The sequence below is a fragment of the Salmo salar genome, chromosome ssa07, assembly GCF_905237065.1.
Source record: "Salmo salar chromosome ssa07, Ssal_v3.1, whole genome shotgun sequence".
Taxonomy (NCBI): domain Eukaryota; kingdom Metazoa; phylum Chordata; class Actinopteri; order Salmoniformes; family Salmonidae; genus Salmo; species Salmo salar.
Window position 1 is genome coordinate 57,320,582 of NC_059448.1, and position 20,815 is coordinate 57,341,396.

A 20,815-nucleotide genomic window follows, 5' to 3' on the forward strand; every position below is an offset into this window, starting at 1 on the left:
GGTGTGCTGCGTGGAATGTAGCTCTCAATGCATTTTAATATTGAAGGGAAAATGTTGTATTTTCTAAAGATTGTTTTTCCACCCTGAAAAAACACATGTGCAGCAGGCTAAGCATGCCAGAGGATCACGGAAAACACCCAGCTGAAAATATTAGCTGATTAAATTACTATCATTGAATATCAAACGTTAAATGCAACTCTCCTACGGTCATTTGGTAATGTTGAGAAATCTGACAGATGGCAGAAGTGTAATCAGTCTGATCTCCTGGATTGTGTTCCACCGTAGACCAAAAGGGGGCAGGACAGAGCACAGACGCTGTCTTTTCGCTTTCCATGAGTCTCCACATACCAGCCTCCTCTCACTCACTCACCAGCTAGCAGCCCGTATAGTGATGATGTTGCACCTGTCTTCAGCGCTCTCTTCTGAATCATCACGGATGCTGAATGGAATATTTTGACGTCAATTATTTCTAATTGGTCTTAAAAGTTCTAAGAACGCCGACGGTCAATATTAGATGACTCGTCATTTTGCGAGCATGTGGTTTTCTTCTGACTGACGCGTATCGCCTGCGGTATTTTAGTACCACCAGTATTTTTGAAAGTGGACAGATAAGCATGGACTAATCGTTGTGATTATTTTCCATTCATGATGGGACTATTCAAACTTTATTTTTTGTACAGTATATTTGCCATCTTCCCAGGTAAGCTAAACGTCCGCATTTTGTTACGCAATTATGTTGACTGATTTCCCATAACGGTCATGTTTTGATTTTAGTATGTTACTGTGACGTGGTTTCAGTTGATAACCGAATTGATGTATTTCTTATTTTTCATGTTTTACAATCATTTGACCATTTTGGCTGTGTAGGAAGTTGTAACCTATCAGAATGGAAGTTTCGCAGCATTACATCATGATATAGCAGCAATAGCCGGCTGCGCTGTGTCCACGCCAAGGTGTCGGGCTGCCGGTCGCTGTCCATGGTGCTGAACTAACGCTGTCTCTGCCGCTGCCGGACTCTTTCTATCTATCCGGTCTCTCTCATCCAGCTCTAGGCTTTGGGGTCGACCCTGCCCTCCGCATCAACGTATTCGATGAACTGAAGTTGGGAGAGTCTTATGCTGGAGTTTTTCAAGTTCAGGGGTTCCACAATGAGAGCAGAGCCTTTCTTTTCCAAGGTAAGACCCGATAACTGTATTTGACCCATATCAATGCTTTACTCTCACGGGGCGGCAGGTAGCCTAGTGGTTAGAGGCAGGTAGCCTAGTGGTTAGAGCAGGTAGCCTAGTGGTTAGAGGAATGTAGCCTAGTGGTTAGATCAGGTAGCCTAGTGGTTAGAGGCAGGTAGCCTAGTGGTTAGAGCAGGTAGCCTAGTGGTTAGAGCAGGTAGCCTAGTAGTTAGAGCAGGTAGCCTAGTGGTTAGAGACAGGTAGCCTAGTAGTTAGAGGCAGGTAGCCTAGTGGTTAGAGCAGGTAGCCTAGTGGTTAGAGGCAGGTAGCCTAGTGGTTAGAGGCAGGTAGCCTAGTGGTTAGAGCAGGAAGCCTAGTGGTTAGAGGCAGGTAGCCTTGTGGTTAGAGACAGGTTGCCTAGTGGTTAGAGGCAGGTAGCCTAGTGGTTAGAGGCAGGTAGCCTAGTGGTTAGAGGGTTGGACAAGTAACCGAAAGGTTGCAAGATTGAATCCCCAAGGTGAAAATCTGTCGTTCTGCCCCTGAACTAGGCCATCAATGAAAATAAGAATTTGTTCTTAACTGACTTGCCTAGTTAAATAAAGGTTAAAAAAATATTACTCTCACATTGTACTTTGATCTTGTTTACGTTTGCACGTGCGACTAATCTTCTGTTATGTCATAAGACATTGAGTTCAAATAGCCTACACACGTTAAAAAGCAGGTAGCCTATTGAGTTACAATCAGCAGGTCTACTACTAGGATGGACGTTTGGTCTTGACGTTTCACCCATAGCGTGATAAAGCATTAACGTTATCCTAGGCCTACTGTATGACGATAATAGATAACCCCGTCATAATAGATAACACCATCATGGCCTGGTGCCAGGCTGCAGTGAACTATTGGCAGCGACATTATTGTTTCAGTCTATAAATGATAGACTATTTATCCCAATCCTTTGCAAAAAGTGGATCAGCATAACAAAGATCCAAAATAGAAATCCCAGTCCATACAGAAGTCTTTCATTCTGCCATTCAGCTGTCCCCATATTGCGACTTCTAATCCCTTGTCTGGAGTTGTAGGTTTAGTAAACACTGGCATACCACATCCCCGCAGTGGGTTATAGTGTGCCACTCCCCCTCCACCCCACCCCCAGATATAGTAGCCTTGAATGACAGTAAATCAGCTGTCAGACTGCAACATTTCTGCTCATACTCATTGAAAAATGTGTAGAATAGCATGATTAGCTAAAAAACGGCAATTGTTTTCTTTCTGCCTCATGGCAATATGTGTAGAATTGCAGGAATTTAGCTATAAACATGCTAAATTCTCTCAGCCTAATTGCAAAATGTGTACAATAGCATGATTAGCTAGAAAACTGAAAATGTTTCTCTCTGACCCATGGCAATACGAATTGCAGAAAGTTAGCTATAAAACAGCAACATTTTCTCTCAGCCTCATGGGAAAATGTGTAAAAGAGCATGAGATTAGGTATAAAGTTGCACATTTTCTCTTTGCCCCATGGCAAAATGTGTAGAATGTGTTTGTGTGAGGGAGATTTGTATTTATTTTCATCTTCCACAGGAGTCTCTGTTTCTTTCATTCAGACTTTCTGTAAGTTTCTCTCTCTGATGTCTCCAAGCTGAGGGTGTTGATCTGAGCTTCAGTGGCTGTGTCTGAGCCAGCAATGCAGACCGCCCCCCTAGAGCAGAAAACAGGGATGAAAACTCTGCCTTTGTGCCGAAGCTTAAGTCATTCATTTAATAGGCATCTTTTATGTTTTGCACTGATTCTCTTGCACAGTCTCAATGTACACTCACTGGACCCTAACCACACACACACACACACACACACACACACACACACACACACACACACACACACACACACACACACACACACACACACACACACACACACACACACACACACACACACACACACACACACACACACACACACACATTCCCCTGCACATTGACTCTGTACATGTACCCCTTGTATATAGCCTCATTATTATTTTCTTCTGTTACTATTTTTACTTTAGTTTACAGTTTTTTACAATCACTTTGGCACTAATTTCAGAACCTTGTGGTCATTTTTCAAAACTCTAGACACAAAACTCAAAACGGCCATCACTTGTAACACAGGCTGTCCAATGTTGAAAACATTGCATTGTGCATTCATATCTTTAAAGAAACCTTGCACTTGCAGAATCATTCGTTCAGATAACTCATTTATCATGAAATACCATAGGAACATTCATTTAGATCACCCACACACAAGATACCGATAGTTTCACTGTGTAGTTGTTCGTACAATCATTAAATATTGTAGTACAAAATATGTGAGACATGTTTCATTATGCTACTACACGTAAATACATCACTGTAAAAGGACTAGTAGAGAGAATACTACAGACACAGTGGAATCATTGAACAAAATATGACATTTATCGATGAAATGCAATAAAATCACAACATTGGTTTCTTTGAATCAAAGCAAAAATAATTAGCTACAAAAAAGAAAGAATCTACAGTAAAACATCAACTGCAGTGTTCCTCACCTGGCTTACTGTAAAACGCAAAGGCTTGATTACTGTACTTCTATATTCCCATCAACCCTGTCTTGTGGATTTGGCCACAGGTTCTCATCCACATCACAATGGATGTTTTTATTTGCCAAACATCTTGGGAAGAATCTTCGGGCGAATCCAGGCCTGACACTGGTCTGCCGTGATGTCATTGCATGCATCATCCATGGCCTGGAGAAGGGTGGCTTGTTCGTGATGGCGCCAATCATATACCTTCCACCTCCATGTGGAGAAAAATTCCTCAATTGGGTTAAGGAAAGGAGAGTATGGGGGTAAGTACAGGGTGGTAAATTGTGGTTGGGCCTGAAGCCATGCTTGCACCATTTGAGCATGGTGGAACCTGACATTATCCCACACAATGACATAGGTCACACCATCAGCTCTACAGAGCTGATTTAGCTCATCAAGGAAGGTTACATTCGAACAGCGAATCATGTGGCTGCCTGCAACTCAACATATAGAGTATATAGAGTAGAGAGCTTTAGATGTTGTTCGACCAAACATTAGAACGGGCAAGATGAGTAATCTAAGCAACTTTGACCGTGGTATGATGGTTGATGCCACACATGGTGATTCCAGCATCTCAGAAACAGCTGCCTTCCTGGGATTTTTACACACTACAGTCTCTAGAGTTTACAGAGAATGATGTGATAAACAAAACACATTCAGTGAGCGGCAGTTCTGTGGGCAAAACACCTTGTTAATGAGAGAGGTCAGAGGAGAATGTCCAGACTCATTCAAGCTAACAGAAAGGCCACAAATGCTCAAATAACAGCTGTTTAAAACAGTGGTGTGCAGAAGGGCATCTCTTAACGTACAACACCGTGAATAATTCAGGCTGTTGTGGAGTCAATAGGGGGTCCTACCCAGTACTAGATAGTTGTACCTAATAAAGTGTCCGGTGAGTGTACAGTAATGTCAAATCTGAAAACATGGTCTGGAAAAGTCGTAGATGGGACCATAGAAACAGTGTCTGATAAAGAATGATGATGAAATATTACATCCATAGATAATGTAGTCCAGTTGGTTCATGTTCCACGGTAATTGGTGTGAATGGATCTCGTTATCCTGAAACTTTCATGATATAAACATGGAATATTGTTTGTCAGTTTCTATAAAACTATGCATTAAGAGTAATGCAACAGTTACTTATCATTTTGATCAGTTGTATTAGTTGATAGTTAGATCATTGTAATGAAATGAAGACAGTCATCTCAGATGTAATGTGTGAATTACATTTTGAAATGGTAATACTTTGATGTTGTGTCATTTTGAACAGGTGATTTTAGTTCAGTGAACAAGTCATCTTAGCTTTATGTATATTGTATCCAAGCAATTGGAAAAAGTGTTAGAGTTTTGAAAAATGTGCATTTTGATCATTGGTTGAGTTTTGTGTCTAGAGTTTTGAAAAATGACATCAAGGTTCCGAAATTAGTGCCAAAGTGAAAAACTGTATATGGCAAATGTTTGTTAGTTTCTTTTTTACAACTGCATTGTTGCTTAAGGTCTCGTAAGTAAGCAGTTCACTGTAAGGTTTACATCTGTTGTTTTTGGCGCATATAACAAATACAATTTGATTTGTAGGCCTTTTATCCACAGTACCAGCACCAGTCCATGTTTTTGTTGAGGCTATGAGAATCAGAATGAAAGGCAGAATGGAGTATTCAACCCCTTTGTTATGACAAGTCTAAATAAGTTCAGGAGTAAAAATGTGCTTAACAAGTCACATAATAAGTTGCATGGACTCACTCTGTGTGCAATAACAGAGTTTAACATGATTTGTGAATGACTACCTCATGGCTGTACCCCACACATACAATTATCTGTAAGGTCCCTCAGTTGAGCAGTTCATTTCAAAGATAGATTCAACCACAAAGACAACATTGTAGTTACTCTACAATACTAAACTAATTGACAGAGTGAAATGAAGGAAGCTTGTACAGAATAAAAATATCACAAAATGTGCACCTTGTTAGCAACAAGGCACTAATACTGCCACAACAAAAACAATGTGGCAAAGCAATTCACTTTTTTTCTTGAATACAAAGTGTTATGTTTGGTGCAAATCCAATACAACACATTACTGAGTACCACTCACCATATTTTCAAGGGTAGTGGTGGCTGCATCATGTTATGGGTATGCATGTAATCGTTAAGGGCAAAATCCTAGAGGAAAACTTGCTTCAGTCTGCTTCCGAACAGACAATGGGAGATTAATGAACCTTTCAGCAGGACAATAACCTAAAACACAAGGCCACATATTCACTGGAGTTGCTTACCAAGAATACAGTAAATGGTCCTGGGTGCCGAGTTACAGTTTTGACTTAAATCTGGTTGAAAATCAATGGCAAGACTTAAATGGTTGTCTAGCAGTGACCAATTTGACAGAGCTTTAAGAATTCTGAAAAGAATAATGGGAAAATGTTGTACAATCCAGGTGTCCAAAGCTCTTAGAGACTTGCCCAGAAAAACTCACAGCTATATTTGCTGCCAAAGGTGATTCTAACATGTATTGACTCAGGGGTGTGAATACTTATGTAATTTAGATATTTGTGTATTTCGTTTGCAATACATTTGCAAACATTTCTAAAAACATGTTTTCACTTTGTTATTATGGGTTATTGTGTGTAGATGGATGAGGAAAACATTTTTTTTAAATCCTTTTTGAATTCAGGCTGTAACACAACAAAATGTGGTATGAATCAAGGGGTATGAATATTTTCTGAAGGCACTGTATATATGATTCAAACAACTCAGGAATGAGAGGAATTGTAGACAGTGTTTCTGCCTGCAGAGTGCTGTCTGTGTGTGTGTGTGTCCATACAGGAACATCCTACCACTGTTCTCCCTTCTCCTCTCTCCCAGAATTCTAGGCTTTCACAAGGATTAGATGGATCCCATTATGGTATATCCGTCAACTACATCTATTCATCTATTATAGAAATTATATTTTCTCTCTCGTGTACAATTATAACCCACCTGTTCCCTTGATGCCTTCATAGATCATTGAAAGTTGTCATCATAGATATATGGAATCCAGAGGTGAAAGAGGATTCCACACCTGCCAAAGAATAGGACATGAATTTCATCAATCCCATCAGGTTTCATATCAGAAACAAAGTTAGTGTGCCCCCCAACCCTGCTGAGTGAGTGAACCCTCCCTGTACAGATGTAGGATCATAATATGAGCAAGTTTGCTACAGCAGGAAAACAATCCTTTAGTATTAGGATTATAATTAATGGACATTTTCGTAGGGGTTGATACATTTTTCGTAAGGGAAAATCAAGTCTGAAATTTCAAAGTGGAAATTACAAACTTCAGAATCCTTTTTAAACCTCAAATACACTACAAGTAAAACATTTCCTGCAACAGGGGGATCACATTAAGGTCCTACACCTTTACCTCTCTATGCTGACTGGATGCTCTCTCTGTTCAGTGCAGCAATCAGGTTGCTGCTTACTCATCACCCCAATAGAGACTGTATCTGCAACAGCACAGCAGGACAGGATGCTGTTAGTGTAGTGTTGTCGGTCCTACGTGTGTGTGTGCGTGTGTGTGTGTGTGTGTGTGTGTGTGTGTGTGTGTGTGTGTGTGTGTGTGTGTGTGTGTGTGTGTGTGTGTGTGTGTGTGTGTGTGTGTGTGTGTGAATGTAACACACATACACGTGAGATGCCATTCCTTTGCCCATTGCCAAGCTCTGTGTGCCAACCAGACAGAAGGGCAAGAGGCCTAACAGCAGTAGCAACATTAGTCATAGAACATATATCCAGGATGTATTGGATAACAGGAAGCAGAGATTAAAGGCCTATATGTTGGAAACAGTTCTGAGAGTATTTTGTTATGTATCCCAGAGAGGTACATTAGAAGTGATGTATTCCAGAGAGGTACATTAGAAGTGATGTATTCTAGAGAGGTACATCAGAAGTGATGTATTCTAGAGAGGTACATTAGAAGTGATGTATTCCAGAGAGGTACATTAGAAGTGATGTATTCTAGAGAGGCACATTAGAAGTGAGGTATTCCAGAGAGGTACATTAGAAGTGATGTATTCCAGAGAGGTACATTAGAAGTGATGTATTCCAGAGAGGTACATTAGAAGTGAGGTATTCTAGAGAGGTACATTAGAAGTGATGTATTCCAGAGAGGTACATTAGAAGTGATGTATTCTAGAGAGGTACATTAGAAGTGATGTATTCCAGAGAGGTACATTAGAAGTGATGTATTCTAGAGAGGCACATTAGAAGTGAGGTATTCCAGAGAGGTACATTAGAAGTGATGTATTCCAGAGAGGTACATTAGAAGTGATGTATTCCAGAGAGGTACATTAGAAGTGATGTATTCTAGAGAGGTACATTAGAAGTGATGTATTCCAGAGAGGTACATTAGAAGTGATGTATTCTAGAGAGGTACATTAGAAGTGATGTATTCCAGAGAGGTACATTAGAAGTGATGTATTCTAGAGAGGTACATTAGAAGTGATGTATTCCAGAGAGGTACATTAGAAGTGATGTATTCTAGAGAGGTACATTAGAAGTGATGTATTCCAGAGAGGTACATTAGAAGTGATGTATTCTAGAGAGGCACATTAGAAGTGAGGTATTCCAGAGAGGTACATTAGAAGTGATGTATTCCAGAGAGGTACATTAGAAGTGATGTATTCTAGAGAGGTACATTAGAAGTGATGTATTCTAGAGAGGTACATTAGAAGTGATGTATTCCAGAGAGGTACATTAGAAGTGATGTATTCCAGAGAGGTACATTAGAAGTGATGTATTCTAGAGAGGTACATTAGAAGTGATGTATTCCAGAGAGGTACATTAGAAGTGCATCATTAAGTGGTAGAAGTAATAACTTAGATCAAATGTTCCATCAGAACAAGATGTGATCTGGTTTAATCTGACCACTTGAGATTGAAACAGGATGATATTTCTCCAATGAATTGGTCTTATTTTGTAAAAGCGAGTCATCCTGTCTTCTAAGTGCTCTCTCTCCTTCTCTCTCTCCTTGTTGCTACCTCTGTCTCTCTGCCAGGCTGTAGAAATCTGCGGCGTTAATTCCCCTGCTTTAATTCAACGCTATTTGGAGTTGAGACACTTGTTCCCTGTGTCATGAATCATTCAACTGATTTAAATAGACACACACACATATGCACACACACAAGCAGACACACACACACGCATGCACGCACACACACACGTTGGTTCCTGTGGCCACTTCCTGTGACCAGTTCCTGTGACCAAATCCATGGCATGTATCTTGATAAATCAAACTTTTACACCCCAAACTTGATAAAGACACAAGGCAGCATTTCCTTCTCATTAATCATCTAGACGTAATCCCACGACTGCATGGCCAAGCACGACTCCAACACCATCACTAAGTTTGCTGACGACACAACAGTGGTAGGCCTGATCACCGGCAATGAGAAGACAGCCTATATGGGAGGAGGTCAGAGACCTGGCAGTGTGGTGCCAGGACAACAACCTCTCCCTCAATGTGAGCAAGACAAATGAGCTGATTGTGGACTACAGGAAAAGGCGGGCCGAACAGTCCCCCATTAACATCGACGGGGCTGTAGTGGAGCGGGTCGAGAGTTTGGGTCGAGGTGTCCACATCACCAACAAACTATCATGGTCTAACACACCAAGACAGCCGTGAAAAGGGCACGACAACACCTTTTCCCCCTCAAGAGACTGAAAAGATTTGTCATGGGTCTACACATCCTCAAAATGTTTTATAGCTGCACCATCGAGAGCATCCTGACCGGTTGCATCACCGCCTGGAATGGCAACTGTTTGGCATCCGACCATAAGGCATTACAGAGGGTAGTGCGTACGGCCCAGTACATCACTGGGGCCAAGCTTCCTACCATCCAGGACCTATATACTAGAGGAAGGCCCAAAAAATTGTCATAGACTCTCTGCTACCGCCTCTGCAAGTGGTACCAGAGTGACAAGTCTAGGACCAAAAGGCTCCTTAACAGCTTCTACCCCCAAGCCTGAAGACTGCTGAACAATTAATCGAATGGCCACCTGGACACTGCTGCTACTCGCTGTTTATTATCTATGCATAGTCACTTTACCCCTACCTACATATACAAATTCTCTCGACTAACCTGTCACCCCCCACATTGACTCGGTACCGGTACCCCCTGTATATAGCCTCGTTATTGTTATGTTATTGTGTTACTTTTTATTTTATTACGTTTTTTACTTTAGTTTATTTAGTAAATATTTTCTTAACTCTATTTGTTGAACTGCATTGTTGGTTAAGAGCTTGTAAGTAAGTAAGGTCTACACCTGTATCCAGAGCATGTGGTTAATCTTTCGATTTGATCTTTCTCTGTCCATGGTTGATGCTGTGGTTTATTTATAGGTTTCTCAAGGAGATAACTAACTAGTATTGTGATGATGGCTGCAGGCTGGTACAAGTGTGTGTGTGTGTTTGTTTGTGTGTGTCACCAGGCTGTGGTTCAATACAGCAGAGACAGAGTGTCTGACAGAAGGCCAGGCAGCAGGAACAGGAGAAGCCCTGAAAAAGAGAATGAGAAAGAGAGACCTGGAAAGCCCTGAAATGAGGCCAGTCCCTCTGAGGCACCAGACAGGCTGGCTGTGTGTGTGTGTGTGTGTGTGTGTGTGTGTGTGTGTGTGTGTGTGTGTGTGTGTGTGTGTGTGTGTGTGTGTGTGTGTGTGTGTGTGTGTGTGTGTGTGTGTGTGTGTGTGTGTGTGTGGAGCTTCTTATCTCTTCTCTCTGCATGCTGTATTGATCTATATCACTACAACAGTAACTGTAACCCAGGACAAATTGACAGGATTTGTGTATGAGAGAGAGAAAGAGAGAGACAGAGAGAGAGAGAGAGAGAGAGAGACAAGAGTGTTGTAATGTACACCCCTCCCTCCCCCCCATCATCCACAGGTTAAGTCTTAAGAGGACAGTGGGGTAAAATAAAATAGACCGTATGGTGCAGATTAGTAGTAATCTCCATGAATCTGAACCCTCTGACTGGGTGTTAAACCATTTCAACATCCATGAGAAACATACAGATGTTGTATCTTCATTTGACCAGTTTCTCAAAGCACAAAAATAATCCTGCAGCAACAGGAAATGTGAATTATTATCTTGTTTATAAACAATATACATTTTTGTAGGGGTTGTAACATTTTTAGATAGGATAAATCAAGTCTGAATATTTTAAAGAGGATATTACAATTTTTAGAAGCCATTTTAATCCTTGAATACACTACAATTTGCATTTCCTGCTACACAGGAAAATTATCTGCAACAACAGAGTGATCAAAATTAAATATATTACAACTGTAAAATGGGCACACATTCAATTTCCCTGTTCTGGTGAAAGCTGCTGTCACAAAATTTGTCGTCTGAGGAGGAGAAATCATCGGACCAATATGCAGCGATTAAGGTGCTCATCTTCTTTTTATATAGAAGGGAAAAAAATACTCATTCAAAACAAACGACGAAAAACAGTCCCGTAAGGTGCTCAGACTATACAAGGAAACAACCACCCACAAACACAAGTGAAAACAAACACACTTAAATATGGCCTCCAATCAGAGAAAACAACAAACAGCTGCCTCTGATTGGAGGTCATTGACAAAACTAACATAGACATAGAAAAACTAGAAAACCCACATAGAAATAGAAAACATAGAACATCAACCAAAACCCCCAAAACACACTAAACAAACACCCCCTGCCACGCCCTGACCAAACTACAATAACAAACAACCCTTTTTACTGGTCAGGACGTGACAGTACCCCCCCCCCAAAGGTGCCGACCCCGGATGCACCGAAACACAAAATCCCCACAAAAATAACCCCAAACTTAAAGGGAGGGAAGGGAGGGTGGCTACCGTCACCGACGGCTCCCGTGCTACACCCCCCCTCCCCAATCCTCCAACTACGGAGGTGGCTCAGGCTCCAGCTTTAGTCCCCATCCTAACCTGCCCACCCCCCTTGAAGGCTCATGGCTGTAGACCACTGCTGAAGGCTCTGGGCTAAGGTGCGTCACTGGAGACCTCGGGCTGAGGTGCGTCTCTGGAGACCTCGGGCTGAGGCGCGTCGCTGGAGACCTCGGGCTGAGGCGCGTCTCTGGAGACTCAGGGCTGCGGGCCGTCTCTGCAGGCTCCGGACTGCGGGCCGTCTCTGCAGGCTCCGGACTGCGGGCCGTCTCTGCAGGCTCCGGACTGCGGGCCGTCTCTGTAGGCTCCGGACTGCGGGCCGTCTCTGCAGGCTCCGGACTGCGGGCCGTCTCTGCAGGCTCTGGACTGCGGGCCGTCTCTGACGGCTCCGGACTACGGGCCGTCTCTGCAGGCTCCGGACTGCGGGCTGTCTCAGTCGGCTCCGGACTGCAGGACGTTGCCGGAAGCACTGGACGGGGAACTGTCGCCGGAAGCTCTGGACGGGGCACTGTCACCGGAAGCTCAGGACGGGGAACTGTTGCCGGAAGCTCTGGACGGGGAACTGTTGTCGGAAGCTCTGGACGGGGAACTGTCGTCAGAAGCTCTGGACGGGGAACTGTCACCGGAAGCTCAGGACGGGGAACTGTTGCCGGAAGCTCTGGACGGGGAACTGTTGTCGGAAGCTCTGGACGGGGAACTGTCGTCAGAAGCTCTGGACGGGGAACTGTCGCCGGAAGCTCTGGACGGGGACTGCGCACTGAAGGCCTGATGCGTGGGGCTGGCTTTGGAGGCGCCAGACTAGTGACATGCACTACAGGGCTAGTGCGAGGAGCAGGAACAGGACATACTGGACTGGGCAGGCGCACTAAAGGCCTGGTGAGTGGGGCTGGCTTTGGAGGCGCCAGACTAGTGACACGCACCACAGGGCTAGTGCGAGGAGCAGGAACAGGACGTACTGGACTGGGCAGGCGCACTAAAGGCCTGGTGCATGGGGCTGGCTTTGGAGGCGCCAGAACCGTAACACGCACCACAGGGCTAGTGCGAGGAGCAGGAACTGGATACACTGGGCCATGAATATGCACTGGAGGTCTGGATGGGCGAGACCGTGCGCACTTCCGCATAGCACGGTGCTCTCACCGCCAAACGCTCCCCATAATAAGCACGAGGAGTTGGTTCAGGCCTATTGCCTGACTTACTCCAACTCCCCGTGTGTGGGGGGGCTGCCTCCTCACCTCCTGAAATGGAGGATATAATGCCTCGTACCTCCGATGCTCAGCCTTTGCTGCCTCCAGCTCCTCTTTTGGGTGCCGGTACTCCCCAACCTGGTGCCATGGTCCTTTTCCATCCATTATTTCTTCCCATGTCCACGACTCTAAATAGCTCCTCTGTTGCTCCTTCCTCCGCTGCTTGGTCCTCTTATGGTGGGTGGTTCTGTCACAAAGTTTGTCGTCTCAGGAGGAGAAATCATCGGACCAATATGCAGCGATTAAGGTGCTCATCTTCTTTTTAATTAGAAGTACTCATACAAAACAAACGACGAAAAAAAGTCCCGTAAGGTGCTCAGACTATACGAGGAAACAACCACCCACAAACACAAGTGAAAACAAACACACTTAAATATGGCCTCCAATCAGAGAAAACAACAAACAGCTGCCTCTGATTGGGGGTCATTGACAAAACTAACATAGACATAGAAAAACTAGAAAACCCACATAGAAATAGAAAACATAGAACATCAACCAAAAACCCGGAAACACACTAAACAAACACCCCCTGCAACGCCCTAACCAAACTACAATAACAAACAACCCCTTTTACTGGTCAGGAAGTAACAGCTGCTCAAGTCTTATTATTGTTTTGCAGATTTTTACGCAGTGTGAAATGCACATGTGAAGGTCTAGACCTTCTGTTTATTTTCAATTGACTAATCCACATTTATTCAGCTTGAGTCAGTGTCCCACCTTGTCATTTCTAATTGGTTGAATTGCATTGTCTTCTGTGATGTTGTTTATTGAAATATTAAATGCCTTGAATTATTTTGGGGAATAGCCCCATTGCGTCTACTTCTACTGTGTGTTAGAGAGTGTTAAGTGTGAGCGTGTTAAGTGTGAGCGTTGTGAGATAGTGGTCCTTATGACATCACCACCCCAGTAAAAAATCAATCTATACATGATACCTAATAATAACAAAGCGAAAACAGGTTTTTAGACATTTAAAAAAACCAGAAATACCTTGTTTACATAAGTATTCAGACCATTTGCTATGAGACTCGGAACAGGTGGATCCTGTTCCATTGATCATCCTTGAGATGTTTCTACAACTTGATTGGAGTCCACCTGTGGTAAACGCAATTGATTGGACATGATTTGGAAAGACACACACCTGTTTATATAAGGTCCCACAGTTGACAGTGCATGTCAGAGCAAATCCCAGCCATGAGATCAAAGGAATTGTCCGTAGAGCTCTGAGACAGGATTGTGTCGAGGCACAGATCTGGGGAAGGGTATCAAAACAGTGGCCTCCATCATTCTTAAATGGAAGAAGTTTTGAACCACCAAAACTCTTCCTAGAGCTGGCCACTCGGCCAAACTGAGCAGTCGGGGGAGAAGGGCCTTGGTCAGGGAGATGATCACTCTGACAGAGATCCAGAGTTCCTGTGTGATGATGGGAGAACATTCCAGAAGGACAACAATCTCTACAGCACTCCACCAATCAGGCCTTTATAGTAGAGTGGCCAGATGGAAGCTACTCCTCAGTAAAAGGCACATGACAGCCTGCTTGGAGTTTGCCAAAAGGCACCTAAAGGACTCTCAGACAATGAGAAACAAGATTCTTTTGAACTCTTTGACCTGAATGCTGAGCATCACGTCTTGAGGAAACCTGGCACCATCCCTACGGTGAAGCATGGTGGTGGCAGCATCATGCTGTGAGGATGTTTTTCAGCGGTATGGACTGGGAGACTAGTCAGGATCGAGGGAAAGGCAAACAGAGCAAAGTACAGAGAGATCATTGGTGAAAACCTGCTGTAGAGCGCTCAGGACCTCAGACTGGGGCGAAGGTTCCCCTTCCAACAGGACAACGATCCTAAGCACACAGCCAAGACAACACAGGAGTGGTTTCGGGACAAGTCTCTGAATGTCCTTGAGTGACCCAGCCAGAGCCCAGACTTGAACCCGATTGAACATCTCTGGAGAAACCTGAAAATAGCTGTGCAGCGACGCTCCCCATCTAACTTGACAGAGCTTGAGAGGCTCTGCAGAGAAGAATGGAAGAAACTCCCCAAATACAGGTGTGCCAAGCTTGTAGCGTCATACCCAAAAAGACTCAAGGCTGTAATCGTTGCCAAAGGTGCTTCAACAAAGTACTGAGTAAAGGGTCTGAATCCTTATGTAAATGTGATAGGTCCGTTTTTTATTTTGAATACATTTACAGACATTTCTAGAAACCTGTTTTTGCTTTATCATTATGGAATATTGTGTGTAGATGAGAAGAAGAAAAAAACTATTTAATACATTTTAGAATAAGGCTGTAAAGTAACAAAATGTGGAAAAAGTGAAGGGGTCTGAATACTTTTCGAATGCACCGTTTAGACCACATTGTTTTCTCCCCAGGTATTTTGAACCTGTTCTCACCAGCTGTAGATGCTGTGTTTATGCCGTACAAGACCATGAACATGTAGCTGGTGTCAGTGTGAAGCTGTTACACACACACACACACACACACACACACACACACACACACACACACACACACACACACACACACACACACACACACACACACACACACACACACACACACACACACACACACACACACACACACACTCCCTTCATCTCTTATTGATGGCTCCATTAAAGGAGTGTAGATGTCTGAGGAGAGGAGAGGAGAGAGGGATGGGAGTTGAGGAAGGAGGGGTGGAAGGATGGAGAGAGAGGTTCGACAGAGGGAGAACAAAAGGCAGCCAGAGATCAGGGCGATCCCGTGGTTCCAATCCCTTCTCTCACTCTCTCTGTAGATAAACTGGAGGTAAGGTGTTGTATCCACGGTTAAAGGAAGCAGGGTTCTGTTCCTTTTGAATATGGAACACAACAGTGTACAGGATAGAATGTCGAATAGATGGTTTATTGACATGAGAGCCCGCTCAAAGGCTAGCAACCATGTGACCTTACTCATCAAGGTTGAATGATTGTACATGACACTAATTAACCAGTATAAACACAGCTCTAAAACAGGACATCGAGTATAACTCCTCTGTCCCTGTGAGTGATGATGGTTCCAGTCTCAGAAACATACAGTATAACATCTCTGTCCCTGTGAGTGATGATGGTTCCAGTCTCAGAAACATACAGTATAACATCTCTGTCCCTGTGAGTGATGATGGTTCCAGTCTCAGAAACATACAGTACAACATCTCTGTCCCTGTGAGTGATGATGGTTCCAGTCTCAGAAACATACAGTATAACTCCTCTGTCCCTGTGAGTGATGATGGTTCGTCTCAACTATATTCCAGTCTCAGAAACATACAGTATAACATCTCTGTCCCAGTGAGTGATGATGGTTCCAGTCTCAGAAACATACAGTACAACATCTCTGTCCCTGTGAGTGATGATGGTTCCAGTCTCAGAAACATACAGTATAACTCCTCTGTCCCTGTGAGTGATGATGGTTCCAGTCTCAGAAACATACAGTATAACATCTCTGTCCCTGTGAGTGATGATGGTTCCAGTCTCTGACAAAAAAATTCTAAATATTCCATTACCGTACTTCGAAGCATGTCAACCGCTGTTTAAAATCAATTTTTATGCAATTTATCTCGTAAAAAAGCGATAATATTCCCACCGGGAATCTCCTTTTCGGCAAACAGAGGAAAAATCACAAAGACGGGGGCGGCCAGGGTACGCGCCTAAGCCCACAGTCCCTTGATCGGCCACTTGACAAAGGCGATAATGTGTTTCAGCCTGGGGCTGGGATGACGACATTCAGGTTTTTCCCGGGCTCTGAGCGCCCATGGAAGACGTAGGAAGTGTCACGTTAGAGCAGAGATCCTTTGTAAAAGATAGAGATGGCAAAGAAGTTCAAGAAATGGTCAGACAGGCCACTTCCTGTAAAGGAATCTCTCAGGTTTTGACCTGCCATTTGAGTTCTGTTATACTCACAGACACCATTCAAACAGTTTTAGAAACTTTGGAGTGTTTTCTATCCAAAGCCAATACTTATATGCATATTCTAGTTACTGGGCAGGAGTAGTAACCAGATTAAATCGGGTACGTTTTTTATCCAGCCGTGAAAATACTGCCCCCTAGCCATAACAGGTTAATGTGCTTCTTCTTGAGCCACTCCTTTGTTGCCTTGGCCGTGTGTTTTGGGTCATTGTCATGCTGGAATGCCCATCCACGACCCATTTTCAATGCCCTGGCTGAGGGAAGGAGGTTCTCACCCAAGATTTGACGGTACATGGCCCCGTCCATCGTCCCTTTGATGCGGTGAAGTTGTCCTGTCCCCTTAGCAGAAAAACACCCCCAAAGCATAATGTTTCCACCTCCATGTTTGACGGTGGGGATGGTATTCTTGGGGTCATAGGCAGCATTCCTCCTCCTCCAAACACGGTGAGTTGAGTTGATGCCAAAGAGCTCCATTTTGGTCTCATCTGACCACAACACTTTCACCCAGTTGTCCTCTGAATCATTCAGATGTTCATTGGCAAACTTCAGACGGGCATGTATATGTGCTTTCTTGAGCAGGGGGACCTTGCGGGTGCTGCAGGATTTCAGTCCTTCACGGCGTAGTGTGTTACCAATTGTTTTCTTGGTGACTATGGTCCCAGTTGCCTTGAGATCATTGACAAGATCCTCCCGTGTAGTTCTGGGCTGATTCCTCACTGTTCTCATGATCATTGCAACTCCACGAGGTGAGATCTTGCATGGAGCCCCAGGCCGAGGGAGATTGACAGTTCTTTTGTGTTTCTTCCATTTGCGAATAATTGCACCAACTGTTGTCACCTTCTCACCAAGCTGCTTGGCGATGGTCTTGTAGCCCATTCCAGCCTTGTGTAGATCTACAATCTTGTCCCTTACATCCTGGGAGAGCTCTTTGGTCTTGGCCATGGTGGAGAGTTTGGAATCTGATTGATTGATTGCTTCTGTGGACAGGTGTCTTTTATACAGGTAACAAACTGAGATTAGGAGCACTCCCTTTAAGAGTGTGCTCCTAATCTCAGCTCGTTACTTGTATAAAAGACACCTGGGAGCCAGAAATCTTTCTGATTGAGATAGGGTCAAATACTTATTTCCCTCATTAAAATGCAAATCAATTTATAACATTTTTGACATGTGTTTTTCTGGATTTTTTTGTTGTTATTCTGTCTCTCACTGTTCAAATAAACCTACCATTAAAATTATAGACTGATCATTTCTTTGTCAGTGAGCAAACGTGCAAAATCAGCAGGGGATCAAATACTTTTTTCCATCACTGTATTTACAATTCAAGGCACAATTAACCAGCATGGCTACAACAGCATTCTGCAGCGAGATGCCATCCTAACTGGTTTGCACTTCGTGGGACTATCATTTGTTTTTCAACAGGACAATGAACCAACACACCTCCAGGCTTTGTATGGGCTATTTGACCAAGAAGGAGAGTGATGGAGTGCTGCATCAGATGACCTGGCCTCCACAATCTCCTGACCTCAACCCAATTAAGATGGTTTGGGGATGGGTTGGAGTGCAGAGTGAAGGAAAAGCAGCCAACAAGTGCTCAGCATATGTGGGAACTCCTTCAAGACTGTTGAAAAAGCATTCCAGGTGAAGCTGGTTGGGAGAATGCCAAGAGTGTGCACAGCTGTCATCAAGGCAAAGTGTGGCTACTTTGAAGAATCTCAAATATATTTTGATTTGTTTGTCAAGAATTTAAGCTTTCTGCCAATATCAGATATGTCTATGTCCTGGGATTTTTTTGTTTTGTTACTTACCTCATGCTAATCGGATTAGCCTACAGTAGCTCAACCGTCCCGCAGGGGACCCACCAATCCTGATGAAGTTGTAACACTTTTTTGGTTAATACATGATTCCATATGTGTTATTTCATAGTTTTGATGTCTTCACTATTATTCTACATTGTAGAAAATAGTAAAAAATAAAGAAAAACCCTTGAATGAGTAGGCTTGTCTAAACTTTTGACTGGCACTTTATTTTGTTGGATATCCTGTATTACATAATGCAGTGTGTCCTAATTCTCTCCTCCAGTACCCACAGCCGTTGCATTTATAGATCAACTCTAATATTAGCACCTGTTTGAACTACAGCGCTTGATGTTAAATTGTGGCCAACACCACTAAGATTCAGAGATCTTTGTCTCTCTCTGCCTTTTCTCTCTCTCTCTCTCTCTCTCTCTCTCTCTCTCTCTCTCTCTACTCTCTCTCTCTCTCTCTCTCTCTCTCTCCTCAGATTCATGGAGGAACGTGAGGGTGAAGGAGGATGTAGCAGAGGTGATGCTCCAGAAGCTGAGAGACAAGACAGAGTTCACTGTGCTGGCCACTCTGAAGCAGGAGAGACTCAACTCTGGAGTCCTGCTCTCCATACACTATGCAGAGCACAGGTAAGACACAGTCCTCTTCATACACCATGCAGAGCACAGGAAAGACACAGTCCTCTCCATACACTATGCAGAACACAGGTAAGACAGTCCTCTTCATACACCATGCAGAACAGAGGTACGACACACATCTTGACTTAGTAACCGTTTGTGTGCTATTATGAAATGGAGGTAAGAACAGCCATAAACTCACTCCACAGCTAGCTTGAAATGTCGCCAATGGTGCTATGGAATTGGATAATGTTCTATAGCTCAATCTGGTCTTACCTTGTCAAGCGGGCGGACACTTGTATTTGCGAGGTAGAGGACCCTGGTTGAAGTCCAGACAGAGACATTATAGAGGACCCTGGTTGAAGTCCAGACAGAGACACTATAGAGGACCCTGGTTGAAGTCCAGACAGAGACACTAAAGAGGACCCTGGTTGAAGTCCAGACAGAGACACTATAGAGGACCCTGGTTGAAGTCCAGACAGAGACACTAAAGAGGACCCTGGTTGAAGTCCAGACAGAGACACTATAGAGGACCCTGGTTGAAGTCCAGACAGAGACATTATAGAGGACCCTGGTTGAAGTCCAGACAGAGACACTATAGAGGACCCTGGTTGAAGTCCAGACAGAGACATTATAGAGGACCCTGGTTGAAGTCCAGACAGAGACACTATAGAGGACCCTGGTTGAAGTCCAGACAGAGACACTATAGAGGACCCTGGTTGAAGTCCAGACAGAGACACTATAGAGGACCCTGGTTGAAGTCCAGACAGAGACACTATAGAGGACCCTGGTTGAAGTCCAGTCAGAGACACTATAGAGGACCCTGGTTGAAGTCCAGACAGAGACACTATAGAGGACCCTGGTTGAAGTCCAGTCAGAGACATTATAGAGGACCCTGGTTGAAGTCCAGTCAGAGACATTATAGAGGACCCTGGTTGAAGTCCAGTCAGAGACACTATAGAGGACCCTGGTTGAAGTCCAGTCAGAGACACTATAGAGGACCCTGGTTGAAGTCCAGTCAGAGACATTATAGAGGACCCTGGTTGAAGTCCAGTCAGAGACATTATAGAGGACCCTGGTTGAAGTCCAGACAGAGGCTGGTTCAGGGAAGCAGCACTACATGCTAAGCTAGCACACTGGCTGTTTCATACAGTAGAGTCAGCAAAAACAGCTGAAGGGGGACTTCATCAGAGGAGGCTGGTGAAGAGAGGATGGCTCATAAAAAATGGATGAAATTAAGTGAATTGAATGGTATAAATAAACAGGCGTTTGATGTGATTCCATTAATTCCATTCCAGCCATTACTATGAGCCAGTCCTCCCCATTTTAAGTCCCACCAGCCACCACTGGACTCCATATGTAATAAAGAGGCAAGAACCTGAAAAGTCCGGGCCTCGGGTAACGGCAGTACAATGCTGACCTACACCAACTAGTCATACAGATCAGACTGTGTACCATCTGCCAAGATTTCCCAAGTGTCATTGTATAAAGTTCAGCCTGCCATTGTTTTTATTGTGTGGGATTTGGGCATGGGTTTCATGGGGTCATATGAACA

The 20,815-nt window shown here is 43.8% G+C and overlaps 1 protein-coding gene across 1 annotated transcript in view; it reads left to right on the forward strand.

The window, feature by feature from the left end:
- The first annotated feature begins 301 nt into the window (after positions 1 to 301).
- LOC106609796 (protein kinase C-binding protein NELL2) overlaps positions 302 to 20,815 on the forward strand; it is a 118,285-nt gene continuing 97,771 nt past the window's right edge. Inside the window, exons 1-3 of the mRNA XM_045722361.1 lie at positions 302 to 700; positions 1,047 to 1,175; positions 19,122 to 19,272. Coding sequence (XP_045578317.1) covers positions 646 to 700; positions 1,047 to 1,175; positions 19,122 to 19,272 — 335 coding nt within the window. The 5' untranslated portion in view covers positions 302 to 645. The remainder of the gene's footprint in view (positions 701 to 1,046; positions 1,176 to 19,121; positions 19,273 to 20,815) is intronic.